We start from the raw sequence: 22,671 nt of genomic DNA, 5'->3' as shown, positions 1-22,671 counted from the left end.
TGGAAACTGTGGGAACATACTGCTGATCAGATGGTGAAAATGTGTATTAATCCTCTCTGGTGGATGCTAGTTTAAACGTGTATTACTCTGGCTGTATGGATGCAGTTTGTCATTTGTAACCTGTTTGTGTATGAGGTAGTTGGTGTGTGTGCGTGTGTTCTAGATGTGGTGATGCGTGCAGCGCCTCGAAGCAGAAGGGTAGGAGAGTAGTGTTTGGCTAATAATGAGGGTGGTGGCACATTGCAGCACAACAAAGAGGTGTGCTTTTGAGCGGTATATAAATTGATGAGTACCTGGCAGATGTTCCTAAATCGATTTTATTTTTGTTTTCATCAAGTAGAATGTAAAGAATAGAGATTAGTTTTTGAGGCCCTTTTTGTACAATCTGTCTGTAGCGCTAAAAATATATGTTCCTTTTCTTTAAATATGGTTGGGTTTTTTTCACTATAACTCCTTCCTTTCTCAGGTAAGATAAATTGTGGCTTCTTGTTTATCAAAGTTATGTTGTATTTCCTTTAAAATCTGTTTTTCTTAATGAGGAGGAGCTACTTTTTGAGCAGATTAAGAAGTGCATCATCATTATGGAGTTGTCTTTTTGTTTTTTTCCTAAACTCATGTAATTCCAAATAGTTGTAGAAATCAGACTGACAACAAACACAGGCTGTGGATGATAGCAAGATGGCTTTCAGCAGGTTGTCATACACAACAAGGGGGGAAAAAATAAAACTCTCATTTTTCAAAATTTGTTTCAAAACTGGGAGGTGTTTTTAGTGGTTGAAATTGGTTTCTGAGAGGCTGGTGAAATAACATTAAAGGTTCTATTCACTTTAAGTCACTTGAGTTCGTGCACCAAAAATACACAACGAAAGAAAGCATCTGTCCTGTGTGGTGTTTGCTGCCTAAATGAATAACATGTCATATGATCTTTCCCAAGGGGAAGCTGAAGAATCCAAAGCAGGTCATGAAATGAAATGAAAAATTATCATTACTGGTGTTCAGCTGACTAGTTCAAGTCAGAAACATTCCGTGTTATTAGATACATTTCACTCATTTATGACTTCTTTTTCTTTCTTCATCACCTCTGCAGCAACTCTTGCAACGTATTTCATACTATTTTATTCATGTAAGTTCAGTGTCAAAGCCCCAAACTGAAGGATTTTACAGTTTTGCTTTTTTTTTTGGTTGAAGTAGTACAAAATGTCAAAAATTAGAAGGAAGGTCACAGTGGAAAATACCAAGACCATATCCGATAGCACATCCCGAAGACCCAGTGTGTTTGAAAGGCTTGGACCCAGCACTGGAAGTACTGCAGAGGTGAGTTGTAAAAGTGTTCTTCTTTTCCTCCCCACCCCAGCATCTTCTTTTCCAGGATTTATATGGTGGGAAAGAGTAGCTCACAAGCAGCAAAAACTCAGATGTTACTGAGGTTAAGTAAAGGTGAAAAGAACTCCTTAACATATGGATGTTGAACATGCCAATACAAGAATTTTCAAATAGCGTGTGTTGTGCCAGCTTCTGGATGGAGCAGTAGTACTGTGCATATTAATAGTGTTTCCACCAACCTAAATTTTTCTCTGCCAGACCTGATGCTCTTTGTTGATTATTTAAAAAAAAATCAATTATATTACTGATGGGCAGAAATTACAGCTAAATGGGACTTAATGTGGAGTCATTTGTTTGTTCTGCCACACTCACACCAATGGTATTTCCAGAAAGGAGTGTGAAATTCACCCAGTAATGTCTGTCTCTTAGACACAGTGCCGTAACTGGCTGAAGACTGGCAACTGCCTCTATGGGAACACATGTAGATTCGTACATGGCCCTTCACCACGAGGTAAAGGCTATAGCAGCAGTTATAGAAGGTAAATCAAGAACTCACTTTGAATTCTTCACATGCTGTAGGAAAATAGCTTTTGCAACTCTGTCTTTTGTTTTGTTGGTCTTTTTTTTTTTTTAAGTGAAATGCTGTGGTGTGCCTAATTGTGTGTTATATCAATAACCAATTGCCTTATGAAGCTGCTTAAAACAATTATTTTGGCAATGTGCAGGATTTTTGTGTGTATACAGCTTTAAAAAATGAATAGTCAACTGGATGCAAATTAACTATATATTACTTGAAATGGGAAGTTCAGGTACCTTAGTACTTATTTGTTTTGGCATAGTGTCGCTGCAGCTTTCTGGTATACTTTTCTGTCCTGTACTAAAATGCTGGTTTGCAATTACTTACAGCAGTGCTTACACTCACAGCCCTCCTGCCTTTGCTATGTTACATGATGAATGTCTATTGTTTCTCTCATGTTGTGAGAAGACACTTCTCTTCAAAACATGGCTTTGTGACTGTATCTATCAGATATTGGAAAATGTCCTGTAGGGGGAGATCAAAAAAGTTACCTAATTTTTCAAAAAAGAATATTTTTTGTTATATGTCTCTTCATATGTTTCTAAAATTTAATTGTTTTTTCAACTGTCCTTTGTGTGGTGTAACACCTAACTGAAGCCAAGTAAGGCAGCAAGCTTGTAGTGTTCTTTCTATAAAGGACAAAAAGATGAAAAGATGATTTTAGTTCTTTCTGTGAAGGCGTCACAATTTACAAACAGCTGTCCTTTATAATGCCAATATTACCTGTAGATTATGGATGGGCACACTGAAGCATTAAAGAGTAAAGCAACAAAAGGAAGGTTGGCCTGATGTTAGGGTTCTGTCTTTGGTTCTTTTTCCTATTCATGTGGCTTGCTCTTAGGATGATCTTGACTTTGCTTGTTTGATCTTCCATTGCTTCCAAGGTGCTAGCAGCTGGGATACGAAATGCATAATACTGAGTTTAATGTTTCTTTTGGTGTGTAAAAAATTTTACTGTGTTCTGTGCTGAATGTTCCAAATGAATAAAGTAAGCGATTTGCTGGTAGGGATTAAATTTTAAAACAGTTAAAATGTCACTTTCTCCTTGCTTTTAGTGTTTGGAACACTCAGTGTGTAGTTCTGCTTGGTCATTTGAAGAAAAGTGACATTTCTTTTAATGATTAAAGCTGTGTTTCTGCTTCACTGTCACCAGTGACATTTAAGAAAAACGTTGATTTCCTTCTTCCTATTGCTAACTTTTTTACTAGGACTATTTGAAAAGTCAAAGGACAAACCTTCCTGCTTATTTGCTTGGCATATTCAGCATTTAATAAAGATGTTCTTAAAAGTAAAAAGGGGGAGGAAGCCCCCCCCCCCCAACCAGACAAATGAAAGAGTTGTGCCTGTCTTCAAAATTTTCCACTAATAGCTCTTGGCCAGGCATAGAAAAAGCTGGTACATAATATATACATAATAAAATGGTGGCATTTTCATGCCATTTAACATTAGAGAGATTTTCACAAATGTTATCCAGGCATTTCAAATGCAATTTTATTGGCTTCAGGCAAGCCAAACTAATGCTGCTTCTGCATCAGTTCAGTTAAAGCAATATTCTTGTTCAAGTATCTGGGATAGCAAAGTGGCAGTGTGTCTGCCTGTGTTCAGTCAGCCTGCCAGGGAGCTCTCATCTGCTTTGCAAGGAGTTGGCTGGGACAGAGCATCTCTTGCTGCCTTTCTGTCTTCATACCTTCTGCCTCAAGTTCCATACCTGTATGCAGTCAGTCCTTTTGCTAATGGTTTTATCTGACCATAATGCCTCCCATAGTTCAAAACATGGGAGGAAAACTTGATTCTGAAGTATGAAAAGATTGATTTTAGCGCCAATGCTGCCTTTCACAGCATGAATTTTAATCTTGCTATAAAAATAAATCCTAACGTGTTTTTACATGAAGCATATCTGATGATAGTATTGAGAATTCAGTATTAGACTGCCAGTCTTCCCAACATCAGAATTTAGGTGAAGCTAAGAGCTGTGTGTAAACATGCTGTCCCATGAGGAATTTTGCTCTTTCTGCACTTGTAGATTGTTGGTTAGTTGCTTGGCAACTTCCTGGCTGGCTCCTTTATACGATTGTTGGGATCTATGCCATTGCTGGGCCCTTTTCTTAGTCTGACTGATCCTCTTTATTTGGGATCATCACACTGCTTTTAAAAACCAAACCAAGCCAGCAGTCATACTAGGAAAGAATGTATGGATTTTGAAAGTTTCAAATATGGGAAACTGGAAACAGAGCGGTGTTTCTTGAGCAGTCATAACGTGTACATAATACACAAATATTGTCATCTGCCTCTATGCACAAGTGTGCTCTCACACAGGCACACAGAAATATCTTCAGGTAGGTGTGTTGCAAGGTCTGCCTGTTGCTGGGTACCTGTTCCTGACACTGTAAGAAGTACAGGAGCAAATCAAGTCACTGTTACAAATGTGCATTTCCTAAATGCTGTTGAACATGGAGAACTGAACTGTTGCAGGAAGTAATGCTGTTTGAAATCACTTAACTACCTTAGAACTTGAAACGAGGAAATTCTTCATTTCAGGCCTTATGTAAAAGATAGGCCCAGCTCAAAATATTAGAAAGAAATTGCATAATGCCTTTTGTGTGAAAGGTTCTGTTTTCAGTTTTTCTGCAACTGAAAGTTGCAGTCTCGCTACATTGTCTTAAGCTGCAGAGATAATTTGTCATGAACTGTTGAAGCTCAACAGTGAGCAGGACCTGGAATAACCAAAGATCCCTTTTGGAGGGAGCTGGGGGAAAGTTATGTAGAATTGAGGCTGTGGCACACATAAAAGAAAATCAGCTAGTAGACCAGCTTGTTTTTCTGTGCATTCAGCCAAAGCATCTGAAAACAGTCATGGCTTCGTGAGTAATTATTTCTTAAAGTTTGACTAATTGTCAGTCTTATTTTATATTAGAGTTTTTGGAGGGTTATGATGTCTTTGGGGAAGGAGAGATAGGGTGATTACCATGACTTTCTGGTGTTCTCCTAAAGCTGAAAAAAGCTTACCCAGTGACAGCAAAACCAAAGAAAAAATTGTCCAGCAAACCCCAGCCCTGAATGTGTACCTTTTAACTTTGTGGGTTTTTTTCATAGCTTTTATAATATTTAAGTAGATTTGAATAATGCTTTAGCACAATACCTTTTTTTCGGCATGGGAGGGAAAAAAATTTTTTTAATTGGCGGTAAAATTGGATACTTTGTATCCAAGTGGTTTGGATACTTTGTTTTGTACCCCAGCTTGTAACTTTAAATAAAAGTGTTAAAATGTCAGATGTGACTCTCTAAGGTACATGAGCTGCACTCAGTGCATGTTCTCTTGCTTTCTCCTTCAGCTAATGGGATTTTTTCCTGAAGGTATTCCTCTTGAGGAACAATATTACAAATACATTATTGATAGTCGTTCTGCTCCTTAGCTTAATTTTCAGTTTCACTAATCCAAATCCTTTGCATTTGTGGCTTAAATATTATTAAAAATTAAGGTGTTGAATTACACTTTAATGCTGAAAGACAGTTTATTTGTTGAGATAGCTGATGGTTGGAATGCTTCGGAGAGTTTTGGTAATGCAAATAATTACCTTTTTAATATGGAGGGAGGGGAAAAATACTTTGAATCATAACCTTTACTAAATCCAGACACTTTAAGGATCATATAGCCATGCATGCAAAGAAAATAACTTATTTATATTTGTATGCTGGTTATTATTTGATCCTTGGTGATGAAAAAAAGCAGAGCGCTACTCTTCTGTACATTTCCTCTGATCTAGATTGACCTGTACTTACAATTTCATGGAGAATCAAATGCTATAAAAAATGAGAGCAGTCATTGATCTTTGTCTCTGTAGATCCTCGTACATTTAACCCTGTGATGCAGTTTAAAGAATTAAATCTAGGAAACAGTGCAGAGGAGGAAATGGAAAAAAATTACTTTTTCAAATATGTGCAGATTGAAAATGAAATGGTATTAAATTAAATTTTTGTATGCCTTGACTGTGAAACAGCCATCACAGAAGTACAAAACTCAGTATCAAGACAAATGTATATGAAGAGAAAATTTGTTTTCTTGAACTGAAAGGTATTCTGAAACAGTCCCTACATTTCCTTAGCTTAGGAATTTGTTTGAATCACAGAATGGTTTGGGTTGGAAGGGACCTTAAAGATCATCTGATTCCGACCCCCCTGCCATGGGCAGGGACACCTTCCACTCCACCAGGCTGCTCAGAGCCCCATCCAGCCTGGCCTGGAGCACTGCCAGGGATGGGGCATGCACAGCTTCTCTGGGCAACCTGTGCCAGTGCCTCAGCAATGCAATGGTTGTTCTCTTCTAACACATAAGGGGTGAATGAGCTCATGAATCCATACTAAAATTACAGTAGTGTAGGATGTTCCTCCTCCCACATCACAGTAATATCTTTTACAGAAACTATATCGTAAAGGTTCATGACTAGCAGAGTTCATCCAGTATTTTGTAATTAAATAATGAAATAGTTATTAGTGCAAGATGGAAAATGGAAGAGGCCTCCAGGAGTTCATTTCTGGTTCATGGTCCTGCAGCAATGTTTTCCTGTTTAGCAGCCTCACCTAGACCATGGGAGGATGGTGCTTAGGTTATCTCTGCTTGCAGACTTCATCCACATTCAGAGTTGTGCTTCTCTGTGACTTTCATTGCTAGTCTATAATAGTTTGATTCTGCATTAATTGTGATTTTACATGTATGTAATATATAGAGAGACACTTATATTTATGTAATATATATAAAAGTTGTTACAGCTTAGATTAAGGAGAAGGCTAAATCTTCAAGTATTTGGTAAGAGTGATTGTGAAGCACATCTGCATGATGGTCAGAAAAGGGCTATTCTGGATGGGAAGCTGATCTAGAGTAGTAACTGAGTAATGCCATATATACATAAAAATAATTTTTCTTCTTAGAGTCAAGTCTTCCTTGACTTTCTGAAAGGAAAGTTTTTATGATGCTTAAGCCCTTTAGAACGGAATATTTTCTTACTCATCAACCTTGCCTATGGGTGGGAGGTTTAGATTTTGCTGGATATACTAATAAAATACTAATTAAAAGACAGATAATACTCCTTTAAAAATAGTCCCATAGAACTGGTTATATTATGTTTCTGTATTATACAGGTCACCAGAAAGACCCACTGGAGATCTTCGGGAAAGAATGAAGAACAAACGTCAAGATGTTGAGGCAGAGCCACAGAAACGAAGTACAGAGGAATCATCCTCTCCTGTTAGGGTAAGAGTGGAGTTTGCAGAACTCCAGAATCCCTCAGTAACAATTGGGCAGTGTGTCCTAGAAACCTTATTGTTGTGACTTGTAATATTGAAAACGTTTTAAGGAACTGATCATTTTGTACATAGCATATCACATTTTTTGTTATGAAGTGTCTTAACAATTGTACTGTTTTGCAATTTTGTAGTGCTTCTGGTCTTTTGGTTCCCAAAGATTTTATAAACCCCACAGACATAAAATGTGTTATAAATACTGATAAACAGGTATTTAATAACAGTGCAGACTCTTTGATTATTACCAAGAAAGTATACTAACCATTGTTTCAGTTGTCCACTATTTCCCCCCCAAACACTTACTCATGCATCCTGATCTAAGCTGTTCACCCCAAATTTGCCTTTGATGAAACCATGCAGTTACGATTGTGCTGGTTCATTTTCCCTTCCCCCTCACACACTCATCAGTCACCCCAACTGCTTAATTAATGAATTTTGCAAAAAATTCATTATTGTTCTTATTTTGTAAGCATCTTTCTGCAACCCTGTGGCCCTCAAATATCAAAATTGAATTATTTTGAAATTGTGTTACCTGTTTCTAATGTTACAGAAAAATAAGGTTAGAGTTCGTAGTGTGACCCTGTACCTATGAAGCAGTAGCACCACTGTGTTCCTGCACCATGTTTAACATCGTCTTCATATGAATAATTTTTAAAAGGTTTTATTTGTAAAAATTAAGTTTTGCTTCTGCAGGTACTGACAATGTTCTATCATTTCCTCTTGATCTGTTCCTACTTGTTGTGTGAAATAAATCTTTTTATGTCAGCTGTAAATAAATCAGCAGCAGCTGCTATCATTAAATTTAACTGAATGGCTTACCTTCCAATCATGTTTTCAGTTGCTGTTAATTTTTGTAAACTCTCAATCTTTTTACTGAAATGTGTTTCTTTTATTTTCTAATAGTTTGAATAAACTGTTCAGTTATTGAGTACATGGTTGGTGGGAAAATTTTTTTTCCAACCGTCATTAAAAATTCGCTGTAACTTCTGTCCTGGTGCAACTCTAATTTTGATGTAATTCTTACTTTTGATTAGTTAACCTTGCTTTTTATAGTGTACTCTTAATGTAATAATAAAATACTCTTAAACAACTAAAACCCAAGTGAAAGTGAACTGGAAGCAAGAATCTAAATGAATTGGAGAATTAGTGTTAATGTATCAAAGAACTATTTATAGATTAAGCACACAGCAGAGTAAAAAATACTCTGCTTCAATCTCATAAAATGGAAGATTGAGGAAACAGCTGACCTTTTGTTTTAGTTCCATGGAGGCAACTCTCAAAATACAGGATATCAAAGAAAATATTCTGGAACAAATAGATGAAGAGGGACAGTCGTCAAGAGTTGCTTTGCAAAGAACCAGGATATCTAAAAGGACAGAAGACTCAAGTGGCTGAACTGCTAAGAGAAATCTTGCTCCATCGGTACAGCTGCTGTTACGGTGGAGATCTAATATGTTATGTTTGCATACTTTATTAAAAGTTACTTTTGGGGTAACAGCAGAGCTTGATAAGAAAACTTTGAAATAATGAAAAGTAGCTTGTCCCATAAGAAGTTTCATAATTTTGGTTAAAAATAAAAAAGACCAATCAGAAACATTTCTGCAGATGAAATCTGTGCTTCACCAGACTACTAGACTGAAACTTCGATGGAGAGTAGTGGTTAAGAGAGAACTGCCTCTCATAGGTCAGACCTGTTTTGAAACGAGACTTCTGAGGCATACGTATAGATAGTCAAAGAATAGAAGGTATAGTATTCTAGGTTTAGAAGCCAGCTAAGGGGAAAATTTTAGATTATTTGAAATTGAATTACACAGAATTCTATTGTAATTCATTTAAAGAACTATAATTTTAAAGAATGTAGAAAAGATTTGCACATTCCAAATGTCAGACTTTGCAGAAGATTTGAACACAGTACTTGGGATTACTGAAGTCTGAGGAATGCCATGGGGGTTGGGAAAGATAGTTTTTGGCAGAACAATGGCAGATGAAACTTGGTGTTGGCAAGTGCAAGGTCATGCACAATGAAGAAAGTATTTAAAACAAAAAATGAATGAATTTTTTAAAAGTAACTGAAACCACTCAATAGAAAAATAAGTTATTGTGGACAGCTCAATGAAACCATGTGTTCCAATTGAAGTCACAGTTGTAGAAGCAAACATTCAGGTATATAAAAATGGAATAGAAAATGATTGATAATATGCTGTAGAAATTCATGGTCCAGTTTTATTTGAAATGCTGTTTGGTTGTCATCACCTGTGTGCAAGAAAATACAGTCAAAGGTCTTCCTGAAGTGGGCAAAGAGGTGAAAAATAAACTGGAGAGAAGAAAGGACATGGAGTGAATGCATATAATGTATGTTTGAGAGAATGTGAGTTAGATGCGTCATATTCGTACTTTAACCCAGTAGAAAGGGTGGCAAATTTGAAAATGACAAGGGGAAATGCTGTTTATGTTATATATAATAATTCTGCCTGGTTGTCAGAAGATAGGCATGCAAAGCTGAATAGGTTCCACCAGAATCTAAGACAGTATAACTAGGATAAAATCTTTTCAGAAGAGATTTTTTTATTCTTTGGAGGCATAACTAGTGCAATCTGTATGTATTTAGGAAGAAACTTCCTATATTGGCAGTTTATACACTATATCCCTTTTTATTTCTTCATACTTTGTATTATTATTTGCAGAGATGATATGCTGTGTTATGTGGACACCTACATTAAACTCAGTTGTTTTTGTGTTTCTTGGATTTGTGTTTGGAATTACTTCAGCACTGTATGTTAGTGTATGAATCATTATACAAATAATTAGATGAGGTTCCTGCTGTTACTTCTTCAGTTGAAAATTTTTATTTTAAATTATGAGAAGACAGTTATGTTGGTGTGTATGAAGTCTTACCTAAAGTCTAAATGTGGAAGGTGTGTGTGATTTGGGAGAAACAGTGGGAGGAGCTTAATGTACATTTAGGAAGGTTTTTGTAAGGAATGTGTATCACTTGTTTCGTATCTGTGGATTTTATCACTGTAGCTTTTATTTCCATGGGAAATAGGACTCAGCATTGTCTTCCATCTCTGAAATGGGAACAAATACCACTTAATGTCAGGGGAACTTCAGATTCATTTACTTATGTGTTTCTGTAGCATGGTAGTAGTTTACACTATAAAGATATACCTGGAGCAAAGTAGTACTGTAGTACTAGCTTGCCCAAAAGGTTGTAGCTGTAATACATGTAGCTTACTGTAGGTTTAAAGGAATCTGTGCTTTGGAATTACTTTATTTTGCTGCTGCATGTATGTGTGCAACCTGATAAGGTTGAAACTGAGATTTCTGCAATGCAAGAATTGTAGGTTGTATCAGTTTTCTGTTCTTTCCATCGGTGTTGGCAAAGTAACACTTCTTGGCTAGAAGCATGTTTTACAGATTGGATGAGTCCTTTTGTACTTGGCCAGGCTTTTGTGGCAGTAGTGGAAAATTTATTCAAGTAGACATCAAGTCTTGTGCTGTAGAGGGCTGATCACATGGGACATAGAACTTCAACTTGAATAGACATTAAATAAAATCTCACAGAAATCAGCCATAATGTCATGAGTTTTTCCCTTTCTTGTGTGGCATCTCTCCTAAACATCAACGTATGAAACTGTAAACATCTATCCAACACCTGCTATGTTTAGCTGTGAGCATATACCTAAAAACAGCATAGACAAAGTCTACTAAATCATTTCCTCTTAAGACAAGCTACATTGTTTTTTAATAAATAAATATATAATTCTGTAAGTATAGTGGTTCTTGTCTAGTAAATGGCATTTCTTCAGAGTCTTCAGAGAAGTTGTTAACAAGAGTGAATATACAGCATCTTCAGGTACCAGTGACAGTCATGCTATTGGCCTTTAGGAACTTAACTTTATTCTTGGCTTGTTAGGGGAGGGACAAAAAAGATCTCTAAGTATATGAAGGAAATATTTAATTCCCATAGTATGAGGGAATCAAATGTGTTACAAGTGTAACAAGTAAAATAAAAGGAATATGTTGAAGACTTTTCAGTGAGAAAAATTAGGTATGTGTTCTAAACCATCATAACTTAAATTCTTGATTAGCATGCCCCAGGAAAAATATACTCAATTTCTAAACTGATATTCATTTTTCAAGGTGCAATGTTGTCAAAATCTTTTTTCTTGACAACTAAGCAACATTAGTGTGAAATACCATGCTTCCCCTATATTCAGTATTTCAGTTTGATAGCTGTTTTTGTTCTCAGTTCTTCTGTAGAAATACGATTGTGCCACTACTGAATCTTTCCACTGAAAGGATAAAATACAGGCTCTTGCAAGATGCTTGTATTGGCTTGTAAGTCTGAGGAGGTAGGCATGATACATACAGGTTGTGTAGTATTTTTAACATGGGTCATTAAATGGGACTTGAAGCACTGACTTGCTGCACGTTCTTTGATGACAAGGTATTTGATGAATTTTCTTTGGGAAATTTTTTTAAATTGGTGTAGAGACGTTGTCCTACTGTTCATATTTCACTTTGCTTGTAAGAGATAGTGTTGAATTAATAGAAGCTAGGATTCATATTTAAGAAATTAGGGTTTTGTTTATGTTATAGGGCGTAGTTGAAGTATGTAGAAGTATACAGCCCAATAGAACAGCTGTGGCCTTCATGGACGGTGGGCTAGAAAAATAAGAACAGTCTTACAAAAGAAAAGAATGGTTGCAGAGAAGACTTGTTATGCTTACATATTTTTAGATCTCATCAGAGTAATTTTCTTTTAAAGTAATTTGCTTTGGGGCATAGTAGAATTCTGGCCCAAAGACTGAATGTTTTTAGTACATGTTGAGACAATAGCTTAGTGGATATAGACTTGTCTGCAATTGCTGTCAGAAACCAGCATGACTCAGTAAGTTATGACCTTCTGCATAATTTTAGAGATTTACATCATTTAATTAGAGATAAGTTTTTAACATTGTTACTGAATATAAAGGAATAGTTGAATTTTACTCATTTTTGAGTGACTGACTGACTGCAATTTTATTTTGTTTCCTCAGTGTATTTCTAAGGTGATGTTAAGGTTTTAAATTAAATCAAGATTTAAGTACCAATAAGGAATAGCTAGTGAAATTCTCAAGCATCTCCTTTTCTTGATGTTTCTCCCACATACCAACATGAAAGAATCCTCAGAAAAACAAGAGGGCACTATGTGAGCTGAGAACAACAGGGCTGTGGGACAGATTTTGCTGTTCTGGTTTCCTATTTATTAAATTAACCTGAGATGCTTTAAGCTTGAATTTTCTTCTTTTGCTGGTAGTGAAGAAACTTTTTCCTGTGTTCGACCTGAGTCCAGGTGCATCACACAGAGAATGTTGCTTCAGCAGATGCAGAGGTGCAGCTGTGTAGCTGTACTGGAATTTAGCAGGGGCACAAGAGCATCACAGCATCAGTTGACTTGAAATTGTCTTTTTTCTTGTACAGATAGTCTCTGGCTTTCTTAGGTGTTCACAGGACATGGGAAATGGGTGCTACTGCATTAGTTAGACTTCTCTTGGAGACAGTGAAAGTCAAACACAAAGCTGTCAATGGAACTTCATTTGATTGTGTTGCTTTAGAATTTTTCCCCTTCTGCCAGCCAAGGGTGTCTGGGTTTATTTATTATCTCCTCCCCTTCCATATTCTTTATCCTCTGAAGAGTTAAATGGTTCCACTTCTGAGGCTCATCTGCCTTGAATGTAAATATTCTTATTTACGGCTGAGGATTCTTGCTCAGGCTGTTAAAAATATACTCTTAAAATGTTCATTAAACTTCTGGTCTTTAGAACTTAATCTCTTATTTTGGTGCCTATTTCTCTGATATGTGCTTGACTCTTGCTCTGCCTTTAAGCCCTCTTATTTTATGAATCCTTTCTTCTCTTTTCCTCATCTGCTATTTGCATTCTGATTATATGAAATTGCATTAGAACATGTAGCCTGTGGAGTCTCTGCTTGTTTAGGAGAGTATTTGTTCAACAGGCTAAAGGGAAAAATGCTTTTTGTGCTATGAAAAAAAAGCCCAAAATACCATGTAAAATACACCTGCTTCTTCAGGCTTCTTTTGAAATAAAGTTGTTTACTCTAATGCAGCATTTTTCCCTTTATAGAAAGAGTCCTCACGAGGAAGACATAGAGAAAAGGAGGATATCAAAATTACAAAGGAGCGAACGCCAGAAAGCGAAGAGGAAAATGGGGATTGGGAAACAAACAGAGAAGGTATGTATTGAACTGACAGTCCCCTGATGCCTCAGAGAACTGTGAGATTTCTGGGCTGTCTGTCAAGTGGAATGCTTCAAGATTTGGTTTCTAAGCAGAATACTTTGATGCAGTAACTGTTAATTTTTATTTTTTTTTGAGGAGAACTAACAAGTTACCTGAGTTGGACTGCTACAGTGGTTCAGTGGTTAAACCAACTAGCTTTAAAAACAGGCTTTTTTTGGTGTAGTCTACTCCATGGTTAATCTTTCACATTAAGGTCACTAGATAAATCCAAGTAGCATCTAAAGTAATTTTGGAACCTGTTAGTCTGAGAAGAAGGTGGAACTCCTTTGAATTCAAAAGTCAGCCATTTTTGTTGCATAATTTTTAATGGTGTAAGCTGTCATTAACGAGGTCTCCATTAGAATAACAACAGTTAAAGGTGGACATCAGTGAAATATTTATGTTTTAAAAATACTTGAAGAATGCTAAGTGTCTTGCATTACCTTTGTAGTAATTTCTGTATGAGTTGGTGGATGGGAGTTTTTGAATTTGGAGGACTTTTAGTACTTACTGAAAGTTTCATTGTTGCTGTGGGCACTTTTTTTCTCTCCTAAGTTTCACTTCTGTTAGAGTCCAGGTTGACCTGAATAGTGATGTTACAGGAACTTCTACTGAGCTGTGGTGTTTCTGTAGTTTTCTTACAATCTGTGTTTCAGAAGTAGTTACAACGTTGCAAGAAAAAAATGGGAATTCTGATCCCATCCGAGAGAATTCACATATAATAAATATATTTGCAATCAATTTCACCTTTTATGTAGTTCCTGTATGTAGGAAGGGAGTGAAAGCTAATAACTTTTTAATGAAGTCGTCTTTTCTCTGACATATATTTTCCCAAAATGCTTTATGGATATTAGACTTAAATATCCATAAACAAAATTAATATAACAGAGTGAATAAATTCAATTTTCAGTAAGATTTCAGTTGCCAGGTTGGAAGCTTAAGATATTACCTGTCCATGACTTAGTGAAAAAGTGTGAGAAATAACATTTCTTCTACTGTGAAAACCAAACAGTGATAATGTTGTAAAACCAGATGTAAACTCCCGAAGTGTATGTTCATCCAATGAAAGGGTTAATACATAACTCCTCTCTTATATTAAAATCAGTGTTTACATGTAATTAATTAAGTATATCAATTGTTTTGTAAGACACTGTATTAACTAAACCCCTCCAGTATCATGCATCATTATATGAATCCGTTTCATGTGAGTTCCCCGGTTATGTAGTGCTTTACATATTTTCACTCCCTGAGAAGACACACAGTTTTAATTTTCTTGTTATTTAAATATAAAGTGGTTTACTTTGTTTCCCTTGCTTCCTCGGATGAATGTCCATGAAAGAAGTTGAGGTGTTCTTTTTAATGAATTTTAAGAGTTGAACTTCAGGTTGTATGGAACTAACTGGAATTACTTCAGGATTGTACACAGAATTGGAGAAGAAATTTGGCATGAATGCCAAATTTCCTTGGTCCATTCATGCACTGCTTAAAAGTCATGGTGTAATATTTATGGTTGGCATCTAGTATGCTAAATGTTATTGTTGTATTTTTCATAAGAAATTGTCTACTAATCAATTTACTTTTTTTTTCTTCAAATAAAGACTCTGATAATGGAGATGTTAATTATGATTATGACCATGAGCTGTCTTTGGAAATGAAGCGCCAAAAGATTCAGAGAGAACTCATGAAATTGGAACAGGAAAACATGGAGAAACGAGAGGAAATAGTAATTAAAAAAGAGGTTTGTATTATGTAAATGTGAAATAAAAACAAATCATCAGCCACTTCATAGGCTTGTAATTGTTTCCCAGAAGACTTAGTTTTTGAGCTACAAATGCACAGTTGTGTTACATGATAGTAAATAACTGGCACCTATATAATTAGTATGTGACTTGAGTACTTGAAGTGAGTGTCTGATCAGTCATCCAGCACAGTAACCAAGTTTTCTCCTTTGTGAAGTCAGCTATTAAATGAGTAAGATTTAATGCATTTTAGTGATACAAAACTAGTAAGATCTGTAACAGAGAAGATAGAAAAAGGAAAACACAAGGCATTTCCTAATCTCGTTTTCCTGCTTGCCTTGTAGTAACAGAATAGAGTGACAGAGACAAAGCTGTAGCTGTTAGAAACTCTAAAATTTTGAGGAAGACTAAAAAAATCCTCTAAGGATGTCTTTCTTTTTCAGACAAATGTGAGTGTTAGTTGTGAGTATACTGATTTTAAACCTTAAGTTACAGTTTTTGCGATGTATTACAGAGTGCATCACCTTCTCTTCCTCCACACTTTGTATGTTGTCTTCCTTTTATGCTGTTCTCCACAAACAATGTGGTGAGGTTGAAGGAGAGATGTACATGGTTCTCATATTCTCTCACTTGCTGAATTTACATGTTTGACACACATATTGGCATGCAGTTACATTTTTGAGCATCGATATATTACTGGTTAATTATATTCTTTCCCTCAAGATTTCTCCAGAGGTGGTTAGATCTAAATTATCACCATCACCATCACCACGAAAGTCCAGCAAATCTCCAAAACGAAGATCCAGTCCCAAATCATCATCTTCAGCTAGTAAGAAAGACAAGAAAGCATCTACTGTCTCTTCACCACTTTTGGAGCAGCAGAGGTCAGTATATAGATGCATCTTGCAAGAGAATGAGAAGAGAACCACACTTCCATTTATTACTGGAGTTTTCATAAATAATGTTTTGCATTTTCCTTCCTTTCAGTGCCCCTGATTATATAAATTCAGGAGAAGATCTCTAAATTGTGCATTGTGAATCATCTTATGCAGATAATTGTCATATGGATGTAGTTTTCAGTTGATTATTTTCATGGTTTGCAAATAGATCTTTTCTCTGAATCTCCAGAATCTTTGTGAGACAATGAGAAAATACAAACCATTGAAAAGAGGAAAACACTTCTGTTTGAAATGCTGCAGCCTGTGAAGCAGCTTCTCTAAATGTTTAAATTTGACCAACTGCCCATTCTGTTGGTATTGCATGTTACTGTTCAAGATAAAATATGTGAATTTTAAGCAGGGAATTTCTGAGAATTCAGGAGAGAATAAGAAGTGAGGGATGTGGGGGGGGCAGGGAAGAATTAAGGATAAAATATGTAAAAATCAGAGGATTTTAACTGGCTGCAGTGCCACGAAAGTCAATCACCAAAGCTGCTTCTAAAGTTCTTGCTGGCCATAAGATATTTTGAATTGTTGTTTGCAGCTTTTAGATAGGAAAGAAATTACTGCAGCAGTATTAACCAGACACATCTGTGTTTGGGAAAATCCCCTGTTTAACCTATTTGTTAAAATCCCCTTTAAAGCAGGGACAGAATGACATTGTTTCTGCTGCAGGAATGGTATAGCATGTGCTGGTATACTACTGACCTATGCAGTGATACCTAGTTGATAGGATTTATCTTAGTGGTAAATTATGCAGAAAATACATAATGTTTCATATTGTGAGATGCATACTCAAGAATGTTTAGATGCTTCATCCTGTCTGGTAGTTAACATTAAATTGAAAACATAAGTAGTTCAAGTAATTTTGTGTGTGTCATTAGGATATTGCATTGCAGAAATGGGAATATAAACAAGGTACTGTATGGTTTTTGTGTTCTGATGTACACAGTTCATGTAAGGGCATTTTATCTTTGAAAACTGGTTCGCTCTGAATAGGAGCAATTCCTATTTTTGTTCACTTCCTTTGGAAGAAAAAGGCTATAAATCTAGGAGCTCAACATAAATTTTTACCATCTCTACTCACCTTTCTGTCAAGTACTGCTATTGAATGGTGCTTGCTAAGGGAGTTGGTAAATCCCATCCTACAAGCTTCAAGGCCTTTTATGTTATAACTTTCCTGTCAATGTCTGAGAAATTATTGTTTGAAATAGTTGTCAATTCTTCATTTTTATACCTCCCCCCCTCCCCGTTAATTTCTCTCTAGGAGTTCTAAAAGTACTCAGAGTAAAAAGAAAGGTCCTCGTACCCCTAGCCCTCCTCCTCCAGTACAAGAGGAAACTCCCCTGGGAAAAAAACACAAGGAAAAACATAAAGCAAAAGAACGTTCAGAAGAAAAGGCGAGGGACGTGAAAGAGAGAGGGCGTGACTTTGAAAGGCACAAGGAGAAAAAAGAGAAGCAGAGGTAAGTTATGTTGCATCATTAGCTTTTAACTCTAACCTTGCTTTTAAAATTAAATTCTATAGAACACTGAATAATAAGGGTGGTATTACCTACTTTGCCAACAACCTTTTCAGTCCTCAGTGAAGTATTTTCAGTATGTTATGTAGGTGGGTTGATAGACTATAACTAACAGATTGGTAGGTTTTAATTGCATTACTTAGTAAGTTTGTGAAATGCCTCTTTGAAAGCTTCATTATTTCTCAAGAGGTTGGATCTTCACCAGTGGAGCAGGTTGTTTGCCAAAATCTTTATTGAAGTCGTTCACTGGTCTGATTGCATGCTATTCTGAAATCTTAGAGGACTGATATCTTCACAAGTTGGCAGTGTGCATTTAAACTCTCCCTAATCTTCAGTAGGTTCAAGAATTTTTGAGGTTGTCAAAGACTAGTGACATTTTAGAATTGCTTCACTTTTGCATTTATACATATTTATATATTAAAAAATGGTGGAGTACTATGACTATTCTGTTATTTTCTGGAGCATACTTGTCCACTTAAGTTGAACAATACATGATCTGCATTTTTATGTCCTGAATTTTCCTGACGAAAGTAAGGTACATGTTGTGACGTTTACTTTGTAACTGGCATAGCAGATTAAGGATTGGAAGAGCAGTGAATCATGCATTTTTAATTGATTAAATAAATTCCACCATACTTACTTGAAAGTATTTTATTTCTCTCATGATTGCACACTCTCCATTACTGGAAGGAATTCACAAGCAATAGAAAGGAACATTCTAGATAGTGCTGAAAGCACCATGACAGTACTTGTACTATCATTGTACTATCACCAGATATTGCTGTGGTGACTACAGCCTTGTAGTATTCTGTTGGATTTTTGTCATTTTTTTCTCTGTTTTTCACTTTTGGATTTTTGTCATTTTTTTCTCCTACATGATAAAAATGAAGTTGAAATGTCAAATTTCTTTGAGGTATGGTCAGTGAAATAGTTGAAGGTTTTAATGGATTGCTTTCATTCACTTGCTGCTGGGATTAGCCTTTAAAAATATGTTTGAGCTTGGAGCTGCGTAAATGAAGTTCTTATATTACAGAAATTTTTTAATAAGGTAGCAAAATATTTCTCCATTGGTTAGAATTCTGATTTACCACCACATGAAATGTTAGGTAAAATTACAATAAGGGTTTTTTTTGTTTTACCATGTTCTAGTTTTTACAGTCCAGTGTAGCAAGAAATTTAGTGCATATCTTGCATTCTTGAGATTTGCTAGCTTAAGGTAATTTCATATGTGAAATCATAACAAATGACTGTATAACATATGGTAATTGATATGGTAATCACATGTTCTGTCTTGGAGGTGTCTGTAGTTTCTTAGAATTGTGCTAATGCCTCTTAGCCTGTTAAACAAGCTGCTGTTTGTGTTTCCCAGGGATCCGTCTGAAAGCTCCCGTCGACAGAAGCGTTCTCCCAGTCCTGCAGATCACTCTGGCAGTAATTCTTCCCCTTCCAGGGAGTACTCACCACCTGCAGCAAGGCGAAAGCAAACCTCCCGCGCTCCAGCCAAGTCAGCCACTCACAAACATAACTTCTCACCCTCGCGCAGGTGGGAGGTCAATTCTGTGGATTTTATTTCCTTTAATGCTTCTGGTTTGGAAACTTCCTCTCTTGGTTTGTCTACTTGTTTGTGAGTCTGTTGGGAATGTTTGTGCCTCAAACACTTAAGCTCTGAGACTTTTTTTTTCTTTGCAATGTTACTACACGGGGGGGTATCTGTCATGCATATGTTTTGCCTTCAGGTAGAACTTCAGAAGTCTGATATGAGATACAGTCAGTCTGTGAGCCTTTGGGAATTTTCTTCCTCCCTAACCTTCCCCTTTTTAAGAAGTGGAACGTGGAAAAATATTTTACCTTTGAGATTGGAAATGGGGGCAGAGTTTTTCTCTTCTAGAACGGGTAAAATGATACACAGGTCCTGGTTCTGCACCTCTTTCTTGAGAAGCAGGCACAACTGGCTAAACAATGCTGTACAAAGCTTCTTGCAGGAAGTTTTAGGGAAGGTATCATATCTGTTAGTTCTTGAGACTTTGAAAAATGTTTTACCATCCATTAAAAATGGAGTAGGCTCCTTATTTTGGCCTGAAAGAGTATAAGCTCAGGTTTAGGATGACAGTGCTAAATACTACTGTAGTCCCATGTATGTATAATGGAAAGCAAGGCATTCTTATTTTCTGCACCTCTGTTGAAGGGTGGGGGAGACGTCGTACATATTTCTGCATGCTGATTTATCAGAAGCAAAATAAAACCCATCCATTCAGCAATCCAAACAGTTGTAAGCAAACTGTTTGGCTCTTGTGGTGACTCCATTCAGCTGCAACAACATTGGATTGTTTTGTGGTAGATGTGACTGCTGGACATTTTTGCTATATTGGATTCTTCATAGGGAAGAGAGTTGTTCCTGGAGCAGTAGTAGGGAGTCTGCAAAACATCTCTTTTGTAGTCTTTTCCCTGTTTTTTAACTTACTCCAGTGTCCTGGTTTCAGCTGGGGTAGAGTTAACTTTCTTCCTAGTAGCTACTGCAATGCTGTGTTTTGGATTTAGCATGAGAACAAGACTGATAACACACTGATGTTTTAGTAATGATTACCACAGTTTCCCACAGCCTGCCATTGAGCAGGTGCACAAAATGCTGGGAGGGAGCATGGCCAGGACAGCTGACCTGAACTGGCTAAAAAGATATTCCATACCATGGAACATCATGTTCAGTGTATACACTAAGGGAGAACGCCAGGAGCATCCAATTGCTCCTCAGGGACAGGCTGGGCATCAGTTGAGGTGAGCAGATATGTTGTACATCACTGTTTGTCTTGGTTTTCTTCTTTTTCTCTCTCTTTTTGTTACCTCCCTTTTGATTGCTATTATTGTTACCATCATGGTTGTCTTTTACTTTATTTCAGTTTTTAAACTGTTCTTATCTCAACCCACAGGCCTTACTTTTTCCCCATTCTTCTCCCCACCCTGCTGAGGGTGGGTAAGGGAGTGAGCAAGCAGCTGTGTGGTACTTAGCTGCTGTCTAGGGTTAAAGCATGACATCCAGTATTTTGTTCATCACTGCCTGCTTGTATCAAATGTTGTGCAAGGGAATGTTAAGCGGGGAGGATAAATGGGCCTTCTGCTAGAAGCAGGGAAGGCTATTTGAAATATTTTACTCCATACCATTGAAAGCATTCCATGCAAGCCAATCTTGGTAACTCTGAGTCTCAAAAGAATGATTTCACAGGGAAAAATAAATGTAATCTTAATTTAAAGACAGTAAGTCATGAAAGTGTTTTGGATTCTGTCAGTCATATCTATCATTGACAGAATTTTACACTGACTACTTTGGAAGTTTTACTACTAATTCCAGGTTATCTGTTTCATTTGCATATGAATTGTCATCTTAGAGGCATGCAGGCTACTTGTTTCCTCAGGAACATTGAGATTTGTGATGATATGTTGTCCAGTGTGGCTTTATAACTCCCGCTCTTCTTTTTGTCAGCTCTGGAGTTTTGTGAAGTAGAAGGGAGTTGGAGTTAAAGACAGTATATATTTAATGAGAAAAGATATTTGCACGTTACTTTGGTGCTGATAAGGGGAAAAATACACCACTACTGAGCCTAAAGACTTGAAGTGTGTTTTTGCCTATGTTAGTCATATTATGAGGAAATTTTTTATAGTTGTGTAAATTATCTTTTGTTGGTGACAGAATTTCAAAGATCAGAAATATTTTGTGTATGTTTTCTTATTCTATCAGATGTGAGTTTTCCATGTTTGTGTAAATAGTCATGTTGGCTAACATTTTAAGTAGGTATGTGTATGGTTTTTCTGGACCTAAGAACTGTTTAAAGATCAGTCCTTACCATAAAATGTGTTTAGAAGTGTATAGGGAGAAGACACTTTTTTTGTAAAAAAAATTCAATGCTGTTGTAAACAAAAAATCTTAATTACATCTCATAAAAATGATCTGTGTAGTTTTATTATGAACTCCAAAAAACTATTTTATATTGAAGAAAAATTGGTTTTTGCTTGGGAATGGGAAAGAAGATACTGATGTTTTTTTCCTGACTCCTCCTTCCTTCCCCTACATTCTGGTAGCTATGTAATACAATTTGGATTGGAGAAATTTTTCCTGGGCATTAAATAAACAACTTTCATTTAAAGATAAGCCTATTTTGAAAACATATACTTGCCATCCTGGAGGGAAGCCAAGTTTGATGTTTTATAGAAACAGCATGTATTTTCAGCGGTCAGAGGGTAGAGAATACAAAAATTATTTTATTTGCTTTTTTGTATGGTATGTCAAGAACCATTTAAGTCAAATTATTATGCCTGTTTTAACTCTTCCTTGCAGGTCTGCTTCTCCATCAGGTCAGCACCATTCTCCCATATCCTCCAGACATCACTCCTCGTCCTCACAGTCAGGCTCCTCTGTTCAAAGACATTCTCCTTCCCCACACCGCAAAAGGACTCCTTCTCCATCCTATCAAAGGACAGCCTCCCCGCCTGCAAGGCGGTCATCTTCCCCCTACCCCCCACACTCTTCCTCTCCGCCTCAGAGGAAGCGCAGTCCTTCGAGACACCGCTCTCCTGCCAGAGACAAGGGAAGGCACGACCGCGATCGGACTTCACAGTCTCATGACAGGCGCCACGAGAGGCGGGACGGTATGAATGAAAATAGCACTTCAGGGTGGTTTTTGTTTGTTTGCAAATTGCATTTTGAAACTTGATTTTCAAATTGTGGCATTGTGTGCACCCATCCCAGTGGCTGGGAGTTGAAGAAAATACTGGCTGTGTTTACTCTGGCTGTGCTGGTGATGCTGTTTGCAGGTACTGTGTAATAATGTACCCCTGGCAGAACTGCTTATGTAGGCTCAGCTGATTGTAAAGGTGCTTGAAGGTATCTGTGTAGGTGTTCTGTGTGTAATGCAATGGCGGTGTCAGTACGAAAGTGATTTTCACAGCAGGCTACACCGAAGTAACTATTATTCTTTTCTGGGAGGTGCCCAAATCCAGTCC

At 36.8% G+C, this 22,671-nt stretch overlaps 1 protein-coding gene across 3 annotated transcripts in view; it reads left to right on the top strand.

Moving 5' to 3' along the window:
* ZC3H13 (zinc finger CCCH-type containing 13) overlaps positions 1-22,671 on the top strand; it is a 45,157-nt gene that overhangs the window by 4,725 nt on the left and 17,761 nt on the right. For 2 of the 3 annotated variants that reach the window (XM_058044560.1, XM_058044543.1), the window contains exons 2-10: positions 1,192-1,314; positions 1,753-1,862; positions 7,037-7,148; positions 13,327-13,435; positions 15,079-15,218; positions 15,943-16,103; positions 17,425-17,622; positions 19,049-19,222; positions 22,007-22,317. In XM_058044560.1, coding sequence (XP_057900543.1) covers positions 1,198-1,314; positions 1,753-1,862; positions 7,037-7,148; positions 13,327-13,435; positions 15,079-15,218; positions 15,943-16,103; positions 17,425-17,622; positions 19,049-19,222; positions 22,007-22,317 — 1,432 coding nt within the window. In that variant the 5' untranslated portion in view covers positions 1,192-1,197. Of the gene's footprint in view, positions 1-1,188; positions 1,315-1,752; positions 1,863-7,036; positions 7,149-13,326; positions 13,436-15,078; positions 15,219-15,942; positions 16,104-17,424; positions 17,623-19,048; positions 19,223-22,006; positions 22,318-22,671 lie in introns of all 3 variants that reach the window. The other variant, XM_058044551.1, reaches the window with a different exon arrangement.

The sequence above is a fragment of the Melospiza georgiana genome, chromosome 2, assembly GCF_028018845.1.
Source record: "Melospiza georgiana isolate bMelGeo1 chromosome 2, bMelGeo1.pri, whole genome shotgun sequence".
NCBI lineage: Eukaryota > Metazoa > Chordata > Aves > Passeriformes > Passerellidae > Melospiza > Melospiza georgiana.
The sequence above is the reverse complement of the archived record's forward strand: the minus strand, read 5'-3'. Positions and strand labels throughout refer to the sequence as shown.